Source organism: Diaphorina citri, unplaced genomic scaffold, assembly GCF_000475195.1.
Source record: "Diaphorina citri unplaced genomic scaffold, Diaci psyllid genome assembly version 1.1 scaffold1057, whole genome shotgun sequence".
NCBI classification, from domain to species: Eukaryota; Metazoa; Arthropoda; class Insecta; order Hemiptera; family Psyllidae; genus Diaphorina; species Diaphorina citri.
Genome location: NW_007378486.1, coordinates 87470 through 100615, shown reverse-complemented (window position 1 = coordinate 100615; position 13146 = coordinate 87470). Strand labels below are relative to the sequence as shown.

Genomic DNA, 13146 nt, shown 5'->3' with positions numbered 1-13146 from the left:
TTATCAAAGTATGTCTTTCTTTAGGAAAACTTTGTTACAAAAATCTATGTATTTACCTAGATACATCTCTGTATGTATTAGGAGAGTATGCATACCTAATTGGTGTAAAGTATGTCTTTCTTTAGGAAAACTTTGTTACAAAAATCTATGTATTTACCTAGATACATCTCTGTATGTATTAGGAGAGTATGCATAATTGCATACCTAATTGGTGTGAGAAATTACCTACCTACCAGCTACCTACCCATTGAAATCAAGGCACGTTATGTAATAGTTATTACGTCATCAAGGAGTATCGATCCGAAAGACCTCCCTCTCCCTCTTTACCTCCTCCTTCACCCTCTACTTCCTCCTCTCTAAATTCTTCCCTGTCCTTCCTCCCATTCTTGCTCTATTATATTTCCTCTCCCTCTCCTTCTCCTCTCCCTTTCTAACTTCCCTTTTTCCCTCTCCACACCTTCTTCCTTTAGGAAAACTTTGTTACAAAAATCTATGTATTTACCTAGATACATCTCTGTATGTATTAGGAGAGTATGCATACCTAATTGGTGTGTCCCAAGGAATAAGATGGGTAAAATGGCATACTTTGTATTATTTTGGTCTAGATTTCTAGAAACTATTTTTGAAAAGCGTCAGTCACTCGGTGGTGATTTTAATGGCATACTTTGTGTTATTTTGGTCTAGATTTCTAGAAACTATTTTTGAAAAGCGTCAGTCACTCGGTGGTGATTTTCAAACTAAGGATTTCATCTATTTTATTTGAGACCACATGAACTTTATCTACATATTTAATTGGTTTACATGGTTTAAGAACACGTTAAGTTGGACGCAAATTGTGGCTGGTGATTTTCAAACTAAGAATTTCATCTATTTTATTTGAGACCACATGAACTTTATCTATTTAATTGGTATTCTACATGGTTTAACAACACGTTAAGCTGGGCGCAAATTGTGGTCCGCAACAAGTAATACATGCCTATCACAAAATTCATTTACGTATGACATGACTTGGATTAGAACGAGCAACCTTCAAATTAAGTGGTGTCATGTCAGTTATTCCTGGTGATTTTCAAACTAAGAATTTCATCTATTTTATTTGAGACCACATGAACTTTATCTATTTAATTGGTATTCTACATGGTTTAACATAACAACACGTTAAGCTGGACGCAAATTGTGGTCCGCAACAAGTAATACATGCCTATCACAAAATTCATTTACTTATGACATGACTTGGATTAGAACGAGCAACCTCCAAATTAAGTGGTGTCATGTCAGTTATTCTCAATTTGCGTCCAGCTCGCGTGCGATTGAACAAAATCGGCAGTTTTGGTTTCTACCCCTCTGTCCAATCATATGGACCAACATAGGAACGTCCGTTATAAAGGACAATGATACGTCTATAAAAAAGAAAATCTGGTGTGAACATCACACGACTTCAAAGAGTTCTAACACGCTCATAACAGCCGGTTTCGGGCCAATAGGAGAACTATCATATGGACCAACATAGGAACGTCCGTTATAAAGGACAATGATACGTCTATAAAAAAGAAAATCTGGTGTGAACATCACACGACTTAAAGAGTTCTAACACGCTCATAACAGCCGGTTTTGGGCCAATAGGACAACGGCGGCCAGCAGTGACGTCACCACCAAGCTCGTTGATTGGCCCAGCGAGGGGGAGCCGTTGCAAATGTCGCCTTTGCAGGCGCAATAGGTAGAGTCGACGTCAAAGGTCCCGGTACGTCTATAACAGTCGTCCCGTTCCTCATTGATGTAACCACAGCCCCGGACCACACGTCTCTTGGAGTAAACTGGAGGGGAAGCAAGAAAATGAAAATGGTGAGTGAGTAATGTGAGGATTAGTTTGTGGCCTCGCTCAGCTAGCTTAACACAGGTGACGCTAAAACCGGTCTTAAAATAACGACTGAAGTGTTATCTAAAACTTTCTCGCTTTGAGTTTATTAGGTCGTCGCAACAAATTTCAAGATCAGAGCTCATTTGTGTGAGAAAATGTGAAAAAAACCCCCCAAAAACCAGTTTTTTTGGTCTTTTGGCTTTTTGGTTTTCTGAACAAAATTTGAACAAAAGACCTTAATTTGATATATACTTAGGTCGACTAGGTTTGGATAAGTCCTTCTATGGGGTCAGACAAACAGACACATAGACAGACACACGAACGACACCGAAGCGAATACCTGTCAGGTTTACTTGATAGTGAGTGGCTGGCCTAAGATTTCTATGTTACCAGGTCACTTGACTAAACAGACCATTGGTCAATGATCCAACAGACTTATTGCCCGAGATCTTGAAATTTTTTCACACGCCAGAAATTTTTGTTCGCCCACCATATTGGATTTGGTGGTGGTTTGGTAACTTTAGTTCGGGATTGCTTCAGTTTTTCTAAGGTCAGGAGTGGGAGCTTGGTGCCAATTTTGATTCCAGTCAGAATACAGTTGGCGCTTTTTGGTTCCCAAAGTTCGTCTTTGGTGATAGATGATTGATAATGTAGGTAAGTATGTTCTCTTGAAATTTTCATTTACAGGTAAGTAGAAAGTACCCCCACCTGTCTTTAGTACACAGCTCCACTTTTTTCTTTGCCTCTTCCCGTTCCAACGGGATACCATACTACTTATATGCACTACCTACACTCTACATAGGTATGAAGAATCACATTATTTGTGTTTAAATACTTCTTCTACATTTTCGCATAGCCCGATTTCGCATGTACCAGTTAGTCGAATATCTTTGGCATATCTGGTACCATGTGATTCTTGGTCACTATCTAGACTACCTACTGATAGCCCATAATTGGAAACTTACTATGTACCATATTATATGAGAAATAAAGTTGTATAATAATAATAAAATTTCATCCCTAAAGGGCATTTAGCTAAAAATAAGTTTAGTTACTTTTCTGGATGATTTTTCTGCAGATGACAGGTGTTTGGTATTCCTTATGGAGCAGATTTTCCGGGATTGGTAGCAGACTGCAGTTGACTGTTCCCAGACTGTACGGGTCGAACGGGTCCCCACATCGGGGGTCGTAGGCCGAATTACATTGGTAGCAGACTATGGAGACCCCTGGAAAGTGAACAAAAGGTGGGTAAATAACTAAAAGTCATAATGAAATTTTAAAGCCATTTTTCTCAAAACATAATTTTCCGACTTACGCCCTTCTTACATCAAGGACCTCATCGGGGGTCGTAGGCCGAATTACATTGGTAGCAGACTATGGAGACCCCTGGAAAGTGAACAAAAGGTGGGTAAATAACTAAAAGTCAAAATGAAATATTTTAAAGCCATTTTTCTCAAAACACAATTTTCCGACTTATGCTCTTCTTCCATCAAGGGCCTTAAGGAAGAGAAGGATTAGGAGAAAGAAGTAGAAAAATGAAAAGGAGAAGAAGAAAAGAAAGAACCGGCCGTAAAAGTCCTTTGTCACTGCGACCTGATTAGATTGTGACCTTTTACCTTTCGAACAAAATAAGGGAGATAGTTATTTTCAAATAAAGGCTCATTATTTCGACACCCACATTACTTTTTCTTTGGCGAATCGCAGAGAATTACATTGGTAGCAGACTATGGAGACCCCTGGAAAGTGAACAAAAGGTGGGTAAATAACTAAAAGTCATAATGAAATTTTAAAGCTATTTTTCTCAAAACAAAATTTTCCGACTTACGCCCTTCTTACATCAAGGACCTCAATTATAGTAGGATCAGCGCGGGTATAAAGAGAAGAGGCGTTGTAAATGGGAAAAAGTTTATTAAAAGAAAACGACAAAATAGCAAAGAAGAATATGGAGGATGAAAAGAGGAAGATAAAGGAGAAGGAAGAAGAGGAAGACGATAAAAAATATATTGGTAGCATATATTCAAAGAACAATATGGAAGAGGAAAAAGGAAGAGAAAAACGACAAAATAGCAAAGAAGAATATGGAGGATGAAAAGAGGAAGATAAAGGAGAAGGAAGAAGAGGAAGACGATAAAAAATATATAGGTAGCATAGATTCAAAGAACAATATGGAAGAGGATTAGGAGAAAGAAGTAGAAAAATGAAAAGGAGAAGAAGAAAAGAAAGAACCGGCCGTAAAAGTCCTTTGTCACTGCGACCTGATTAGATTGTGACCTTTTACCTTTCGAACAAAATAAGGGAGATAGTTATTTTCAAATAAAGGCTCATTATTTTGACACCCACATTACTTTTTCTTTGGCGAATCGCAGGACGACCTCTAGTTTGGAACTCTAATCTCGCGTTACAAGATGCACATCAATCAATATCCGCTAGGGATAGCTATTATACAGGGTGTTCCACTTTAATATTGCTGGTTCAAAAGATTTTTTCTTTCTTTTTCAATTTTAGAGTTTTCAAAACAAAATATCAAAGATTTTTGGTTTCAAAAAGCCTCAAGTTAGTTCTAAAGGACACGTTTTAAGGTGTACACTGTACCTACATCAGATTGGATTTTAGTTAGAAAATCTTTTTTATGAAGCAAAGAAGAAAATCCTCACCTGATGCGAAAAATCCAGGTTTGCGCTTGGATCATGAAAAAATGCGGGTTGCACCTACTTAAGGGTACCTATACGAAGATTAGTATCTTTTGAGGCCACATTTTACTGGACTACCCTGTAATTTAGACCTGTCTACCCTATAGACCTACATATACGCCTATTGACTATACTCACTTTGCCGCAATCTATAAAACCTAATTCAATTACTCCCTGAGTTTAGAAACCTGACTAGCGTTACCTCTAGACTTTGTAAGGTTTCCGAGAATTTTCTTGCGTCTTACACTCGACTGATGGCTTGTCCTGTAGTGAGCTTTCTGACACTTTTGACACATGTTGGTATTAATGCGGGTTGCACCTACTTAAGGGTACCTATACGGAGATTAGTATCTTTTGAGGCCACATTTTACTGGACTACCCTGTAATTTAGACCCATGCGGGTTGCACCTACTTAAGGGTACCTATACGGAGATTAGTATCTTTTGAGGCCACATTTTACTGGACTACCCTGTAATTTAGACCTGTCTACCCTATAGACCTACATGTATATACGCCTATTGACTATACTCACTTTGCCGCAATCTATAAAACCTAATTCAATTACTCCCTGAGTTTAGAAACCTGACTAGCGTAACCTCTAGACTTTGTAAGGTTTCCGAGAATTTTCTTGTGTCTTACACTCGACTGATGGCTTGTCCTGTAGTGAGCTTTCTGACACTTTTGACACATGTTGGTAACTACTGATATATTTGGTCACTCTTCATCCAGCTTGAGTTCGACCGGGAGTTATTCCCCAGATAGTCGTTCGGCTTTATGGTTTTCTGGACAAAATTTGCACCACCATTTTCGTGTTGCTGGTAAAAAGACCTTTAATTTGATATATAGGTGGACCAGGTTTGGATAAGTCCTTCTATGGGGACAGACAGAGTGACTGACAGACAGACGACACCGAAGCGAATACAATAGTCCGGCCCTTATACCTTTTTATTACTATTGTAATAGGTGGACCAGGTTTGGATAAGTCCTTCTATGGGGACAGACAGAGTGACTGACAGACAGACGACACCGAAGCGAATACAATAGTCCGTCCCTTATACCTTTTTATTACTATCGTAACAATAAAGGAAGGACGGGCTAAAGAAGGAGAAGGAACAAGAAGGGGGATGAAATGGGACACAAAAAGAGGAGAAGGAAGAGGAAAAAGACTATCGTAATAATAAAGGAAGGACGGACTAAAGAAGGAGAAGGAACAAGAAGGGGGATGAAATGGGACACAAAAAGAGGAGAAGGAAAAGGAAAAAGAGTAAAAAAGTAAAAAGAAAGAAAATGAAATTCTATTTTTTTTCCTTCTTGCTGACGTCATAACATACTGATCTCTCTCCCTCCCTCCTCTATTTTCTCTCCTTCTTTTCTTTTTCCCCTACCCCAGTTAATCTTCCCTTGCTTACGTTTCTATTTTCTGCTCTTCCCTTCTCTACTCTTCTTCTTTTTCCTCCCTATTTCCTGCTTCTTCTAGTTTCTATTTCCGCTTCATCTTTCTCGAGTCTCTTCTTTACTAATTACTCCGTCCTTAAGCTCTCTCCCTTTATTTTACCTTTTCCTAGTCTTCTCTCATGTCTCTTTCCTTCTTCCTGTGCTTCTCTTTCTCTTTCTCACCCTCCGATATGAGATTGTTCCACTTTCTTTCCCCTACCCCAGTTAATCTTCCCTTGCTTACGTTTCTATTTTCTGCTCTTCCCTTCTCTACTCTTCTTCTTTTTCCTCCCTATTTCTTGCTTCTTCTAGTTTCTATTTCCGCTTCATCTTTCTCGAGTCTCTTCTTTACTAGTTACTCCCTATCCTTAACCTCTCTCCCTTTATTTTACCTTTTCCTAGTCTTCTCTCATGTCTCTTTCCTTCTTCCTCTGCTTCTCTTTCTCCTTCTCACCCTCCGATATGAGATTGTTCCACTTTCTTTTTTTTTCTTCTTTCTTCTCCTCAATTTTTTTCTGACTCCCCCTTTCTCTTATTCCTTCTCTCTCATTCCTATCTCCCTCCCCCTTTTCTCTTTTTTTCTGTCTCTTGATCTCTTTCTTTCCCTCTCGTTCTTCTTTCCCCTCTCGTTCCTTTCTGTCTTCCTTTCTCCATTTCTTTTTCTTCCTCCTGCTCCAGGTATCATCTGAAGTTGTTATGATGTTCTTGAGCTCTTCTTCTGCTGCATTTAGGTCAATATCAATCTGAAGAGATGCCGCATTATGTGTGGGAATACCTTATTCCTTCTCTCTCATTCCTATCTCCCTCCCCCTTTTCTCTTTTTTTCTGTCTCTTGATCTCTTTCTTTCCCTCTCGTTCTTCTTCCCCTCTTGTTCCTTTCTGTCTTCCTTTCTCCATTTCCTTTTCTTCCCCCAGTTCCAGGTATCATCTGAGATTGTTATGATGTTCTTGAGCTCTTGTTCTGCTGCATTTAGGTCAATATCAATCTGAAGAGATACCGCATTATGTATGGGAATACTGTAGGGAGTGTAGGGGATATATGTAGTGGGAATTAGGTAAGGTCGGTCCCAAATCCCTTCAGGGTCCAATTCACAGATGACCTTTACATGTACTTATCCTATAATAAACGCAGTAATGTATTTTCTAACAGCCGCGGATGACAATAATAAATACTTTTATTGTCATCCGTGGCTGTCACTACATATTTACTTCTTCTGGTCTTCCAGCACCGAGTGTCATGGACCTAAGTCTAAACAAAGTAAGAAGAAGAAAAAGAGGAGGAAGAAGGAGGAGGAGGAGGAGGAAGAAGAAAAAGAAGAAGAGGAGGAAAACTTAGATCACTAACAAATAATTAGGCAAAGGAATTTTAACTGTGTTAGCATAAATGCTTGTCACAAGCATTTACCCTAGATTTAATGACATGACTACTTGACTTGGAACCACCAACCTCCAGATCCGAAGACCTCCGCGCTAACCACCACACCACTGAGGTTGGTCTAACAAAGAATAAAAGAAGCAAGGGCACTCTAGGTACCTAATGTACTCGTACCTGGGAGAGATTGCTGGAAAATAGAAATTACCTTCCTTCTCTCTCATTCCTATCTCCCTCCCCCTTTTCTCTTTTTTTCTGTCTCTTGATCTCTTTCTTTCCCTCTCGTTCTTCTTTCCCTCTTGTTCCTTTCTTTCTTCCTTTCTCCATTTCTTTTTCTTCCCTGCTCCAGGTATCATCTGACATTGTTATAATGTTCTTGAGCTCTTGTTCTGCTGCATTTAGGTCAATATCAATCCGAAGAGATGCCGCATTGTATGTGGGAATACTGTAGGGGATACATGTAGTGGGAATTAGGTGAGGTCGATCCCGAATCCCTTCAGGGTCCGACTCACAGATGACCTTTATTATTTCTAACATGACCGTTTTTTTCTGTGTCACTAACTAACTTCTTCGGGGCTTAGAGCGCCGAGTGTCATGGACCTAAGTCTAAAGAAGGTAAGAAAAAGAAGAGGAGGAAGAAGAAAACTTGGATAGGTATGTATAACTAATAAATAATAAAAGAGATAAATTTTAATTGTGTTAGCATAAATGATGCTTGTCACAAATGTCGTTCCACGTACGCTAAATTTCATGACTTCACTTGAACTCGAACCGCTAACCTCCAGATCGGAAGACCTCCGCGCTAACCACCACACCACTGAGGTTGGTCTAACAAAGAATAAAAGAAGCAAGGGCACTCTATAGGTTGTAGGTTCGTAGCTAATTTTTGGAGAAATACTTGGAAGGTCAATGGATAAGGAATATGGAGATAAAACTTCGGGTGGCCTTCAGGCCATAAAAATTATTTGCCCATAAAAGATTAGAGATACCCATTGTCCCTCCATGAAACAAAGGGAAGGGGGAAAAAGACTTTAAAGTAACCTCGAGAATCCTACCTTTCCTGAAGACATTTCTACGAGCACACAACCCAGAGACCAAATATCAACAGCCCGGCCATGTCCTACTTTATTGGTGTCCATGAAAACTTCTGGTGCCATGTACGCTGCAACAAAAAGATAAAGGTTGAACCATATGACGGACCATTTACTATTTAAGAATTCCACCAATCAAAGTTGATTCCTCCAGAATGGAGAATTCGCAATTTAGATTAAAAAAAAAATCAATTTGTTTGATTTTGGTATACCCATTGTTAACGAATTCCTCACCTTGAGTTCCTACAAAGCCATTGAGTTCTCCTGGTACAGTGGTATGAGCGCTAATCTTCACAGCTGATCCGAAGTCTCCCAGCTTCAAACTGTTGCCCTCAGCCGTTAGAAATATGTTTGCACCTAAAAGTCGGGAGAAAATGATGTTAAACGTGAAACAAAATTGATTCATACGCCTATACCTACCTATATTTATTCTAGCCCTCACATCCCTTCAAAACTAGGCAGGTGAGAGACAAAATGTTTGTATTGTACATAGGTAGCTATAAGTACATAACCCTCTTCTACATACTACCTAAGTACTTACAATATATAAATAGGTACTTACCCCCCCCCCTCCTTTACATAGGTAGTTAGGTACATTATAGTTATAGGGTGTATACCCTATACCTATGTACCTACCACACGTGTATACCTATGTACCTACCTACATACTTAATATGTACCATGTACCTAGATACATACTTACTTAATATGTACACGTGTTTAACATCCCCTTCGTTATTTAAGCCACAAAACCGCACACAAAACCAGTAAACTGATGGTGCTGGGTTAAAGTTACTTCCCGAGTTTTTGAACAAACCAAGTGGGTTTCGAGTTTTACCTTGACGATTTTTCATTAATTCATACATAGGGTAAGTGTACCATTTATTCGCCCACTTAAAAAACGTACCATTTATTGGCCCATCTGCCCACATATATTTTTCTAATTTTTATTTCGGTGTAATTCAATAATATCTCGGGAACGATATGAGCTAGAGACTTGAAAGTTGGTATGTAGTCCACAAATGTGACAAGGATGCAACACAACTTTTGGTTAAGATAGGTGCTGCAGTTGGCGGTATTTTATCGCTTTTTGGCGGTTTTCAGCGATACTGACTAAACGTTAGAAATATTGTAAAGGTTACTATAGAACAACACCCAAATAAGCATCATTCAATAGGATAAAGAAAGTTGTGTGATGTTCACACCAGATTTTTACACAAGGAATAGCTAATAATTACCTAAAATACATAAAAGCAGTAAGCTCTATTATTTCTTAGGTTCAATCCCGCGAAATCACTCAATCTATCGAAATAAGCGACAGCAACCCCGAGAATTTAATGACTTTTTCATGCATTTTGAATTAAATTACTTTTGGGGATGGTGCTTGTGGTATTAAGTAGGTACCAGGTATCCTAATTTCAAAGTTTTCAACACAATATACCTAGCTTAGTACATGATTCTTACACTCGTATTTATGAACAAGAATGATCGTTCTTAGATCAGTCTCAAGTCAAAATTGACCAATCAAATGCCTTGAGACTATGCTTAGCACGAACTTAAGAGCCAGCATTTTGTTCATAAAATATGGGTGTTAGTCACTGTTGAAATGTTCCAGTAAATCCCCAAGACCTTTTTCAACTTTTACCCTTCTTTTCATCCGCCACTCAGTGTGGCCAGGGTGCAAATAATATCATTGGGAGTATATCTAGGTACATTGTCTAGACATTTCATTACTCACATTACCGGGAGAGGGAGAGAAAGAGGGAGGGAGAGGGACAGGGAGAGAGAGAGAAAGGGGCTGAACTTCAATATGTATTGAAGAGAGAGAGAGAGATTGAAGGGAGAGTCACAGACAGGAACTTTCGAAAAACAATAAAAAGTGAAATCGTAAAGTGCAACTTTCTGAACAGAATGCACGCGAGCCATTGTGGAATATCTTATTCAATACGGGACGGTCATACTGAAAAAAACACGGTGGGCAAAATAAAACGCCAAGAGGGAAAAATCACAATGGAACACAAACTGTGAATTTCACCAATATATATATATATATTTTTTTTTTTTTCAGTCCCTAGAAAGCCTGTTTAGGTCCATTTGATTTGTATAGGAAAGCTGTTAAGAGTGTTTTATTAAGCTAACAGGCTCTTAGGGATGACAGACTCTTAAAGCCTGTTAACGTCCACTTGATTTGTATAGGATATAGCCTTCTTAGGGATCAAAAACAAGGTTGGCGAAACCCACCCAAAATGCGGTCCGTGGTGACGTTATTTTGGACTAAAACATTAGCTTCAAATAAACAAAATGATCTTTGAATTAATTATTTAGCCATTCACCCTATCTGTATGTGCAATTTTAAGTCGCCGCCTACGCAGTCCAATAGGAGAACAGACCAAAATTTTCAATTTTCAATATAGGTACCTGGAAACCTAGATACATAAATACAAAGCGAAGGTACACAAGGTTTTGAAAATAGTAAACAGGAAATAATCCCGGAACGCCAGGGTAATTAGAGTTAACGTGGGATTTATCATTAACTAAAACATTAGCTTCAAATAAACAAAATGATCTTTGAATTAATTATTTAGCCATTCACCCTATCTGTATGTGCAATTTTAAGTCATCGCTTACGCAGTCCAATAGGAAAACAGACCAAAAGTTTCAATTTTCATTATAGGTACCTAGAAACTTAGATACATAAATACAAAGCGAAGGTAACACGAGCTTTCGAAAATAGTAAACAGGAAATAATCCCGGAACGCCAGGGTAATTAGAGTCAACGTGGGATTTATCACGGGTAATGGGAAACTAATGGGACTGGAGAATTCCCCTCTCCGATTTGGGAAATGGGAATATAGGGTATAGATAGGTACATAGTAAGACAGACTCTTAAAGCCTGTTAGCGTCCACTTGATTTGTATAGGATTATAGCCTTCTCAGGGGTCAAAAACAAGGTTGGCGAAACCCACCCAAAATGTGGTCCGTGGTGACGTTATTTTTACCTAAAACATTAGCTTCGAATAAACAAAATGATCTTTGAATTAATTATTTAGCCATTCACCCTATCTGTATGTGCAATTTTAAGTCACCGCTTACGCAGTCCAATAGGAAAACAGACCGAAAGTTTCAATTTTCAATATAGGTACCTAGAAACCCCTATCCTGTCTTCCTTCTCTCTTCGATTTCGGGACGATAAGACCATAGCAGTTACAATTCCCTCTGTCAAACCTCTTAAAAAAAAAATCAATATAGGTACCTAGAAACCTAAGATACATAAATACAAAGCAAAGGTAACACGAGCTTTCGAAAATAGTAAACAGGAAATAATCCCGGAACACCAGGGTAATTAGAGTCTAAGATACATAAATACAAAGCGAAGGTAACACGAGCTTTCGAAAATAGTAAACAGGAAATAATCCCGGAACGCCAGGGTAATTAGAGCTAACGTGGGATTTATCACGGGTAATGGGAAACTAATGGGACTAGAGAATTCCCCTCTCCGATTTGGGAAATGGGAATATGTATAGGGTATAGGTAGTGCAAAATTTTGACTCCGTGCCAGTAAAATACCTAGTACTAGCTTTTACATACACTTTGTGACACCTGAATTTTCATATGGGTTTAAGCTTGAGGAGAGGAAGGGCAAGGGAAGAGAGTGAGAGAAGGAGGACGAGAGAGAGAGTGAGAGAGAGGAGAGGGAGAGAGAGAGAGAAGGAGGACGAGAGAGAGTGAGAGAGAGGAGAGGGGGAGAGAGAGAGAGAAAGAGAGAGAGAGAAGGAGGACGGGAGAGAGGAGGAGAGTGAGGAGGAGGAGAAGAAGAAAGAGAGGGTTTGTTTTTTTGTCTCTGTCTTAGTAAAATCATCCGGTAACATGTCACCCTTCTAGGAACTACTGGAACTAGGAACCATGCATAAAATCGAGGACCTAATGATCCTGGATTTGGTGCCCGGAAAAAATACAATCTGCCTTCATATTATTGTACTACTATTTTTTTGTCTCTGTCTTAGTAAAATCATCCGGTAACATGTCACCCTTCTAGGAACTACTGGAACTAGGAACCATGCATAAAATCGAGCACCTAATGATCCTGGATTTGGTGCTCAGAAAAAATACAATCTGCCTTCATATTATTGTACTACTACTTACTTACCATGTTTAGGTCTTAATAGTCCTATCAGTAAAATCAGTACTTACCTATTGCAGAAAGAGGCTTCTAACAAAAAGCTCAAAGAGGCTGAGGTGTAAGGCGCCCTTAACCTTGAGGGAAGTGCAATACGACTATATCTATCGCATTCAAACATCAAATTTTCAATTCTGTTTGTCAGGTCTCTGCCTTTGGACCTTTAGTTCTAATTCTAATAATGGAATTAGTTCCCCCTCTCTTCTCTCTCTCTCTCTCTCTCTCTCTCTCTCTCTCTCTCTCTCTCTCTCTAATCTGTCTCTTTCTCTCTCCCTCTCTTTCCTCATGAAAAATCTCCAGTATTTTGATTTTCATACCTACCCAATCCTTACATAACAAACTTTTTTTTCAAGAGGTTTGATAGAGGGAACTTTAACTGCTCCGATAACGAACATTATCCGTTGTGGATAAAAACCCGCCGCGGGCGGGAATCGAACCCGCGGCCTAGCGCTTAAAAGGCAGACGCGCTACCAACCAAGCTGACTAGGCTGGCAAACAAATTTTTAACTTGAACATTTTTCATT

The 13146-nt window shown here is 39.1% G+C and overlaps 2 protein-coding genes across 2 annotated transcripts; both read right to left on the bottom strand.

The window, feature by feature from the left end:
- Window positions 1-1066: 1066 nt before the first annotated feature.
- LOC103513974 lies at window positions 1067-4844 on the bottom strand. Its single transcript, XM_008478838.2, has 4 exons — window positions 4751-4844; window positions 2914-3084; window positions 1557-1814; window positions 1067-1416 (listed from the first exon to the last, which is right to left on the bottom strand). The coding sequence occupies exons 1-3, from the start codon at window positions 4842-4844 to the stop codon at window positions 1597-1599; spliced, it is 483 nt and encodes a 160-aa protein (XP_008477060.1). The 3' UTR covers window positions 1067-1416; window positions 1557-1596.
- A 3502-nt stretch (window positions 4845-8346) lies between these two features.
- LOC113469395 (mitogen-activated protein kinase kinase kinase 4-like) lies at window positions 8347-8851 on the bottom strand. Its single transcript, XM_026827054.1, has 2 exons — window positions 8680-8851; window positions 8347-8516 (listed from the first exon to the last, which is right to left on the bottom strand). Exons 1-2 carry the CDS (start codon window positions 8849-8851, stop codon window positions 8386-8388), a joined length of 303 nt encoding a protein of 100 aa, XP_026682855.1. The 3' UTR covers window positions 8347-8385.
- Window positions 8852-13146: the final 4295 nt, after the last annotated feature.

Excerpts from the sequence above, each read along its gene's own strand:
- LOC103513974 (XM_008478838.2), bottom strand. The coding sequence starts at position 4,844 with ATGTGTCAAAAGTGTCAGAAAGCTCACTACAGGACAAGCCATCAGTCG. Across the intron at positions 3,085-4,750 it reads AAACCTTACAAAGTCTAGAG|GGGTCTCCATAGTCTGCTAC; the intron begins GTAACGCTAGTC and ends TTCACTTTCCAG. Across the intron at positions 1,815-2,913 it reads CAGAAAAATCATCCAGAAAA|TTTACTCCAAGAGACGTGTG; the intron begins GTAACTAAACTT and ends CTTCCCCTCCAG.
- LOC113469395 (XM_026827054.1), bottom strand. The coding sequence starts at position 8,851 with ATGAATCAATTTTGTTTCACGTTTAACATCATTTTCTCCCGACTTTTA. Across the intron at positions 8,517-8,679 it reads TGGCTTTGTAGGAACTCAAG|CGTACATGGCACCAGAAGTT; the intron begins GTGAGGAATTCG and ends TTTTTGTTGCAG.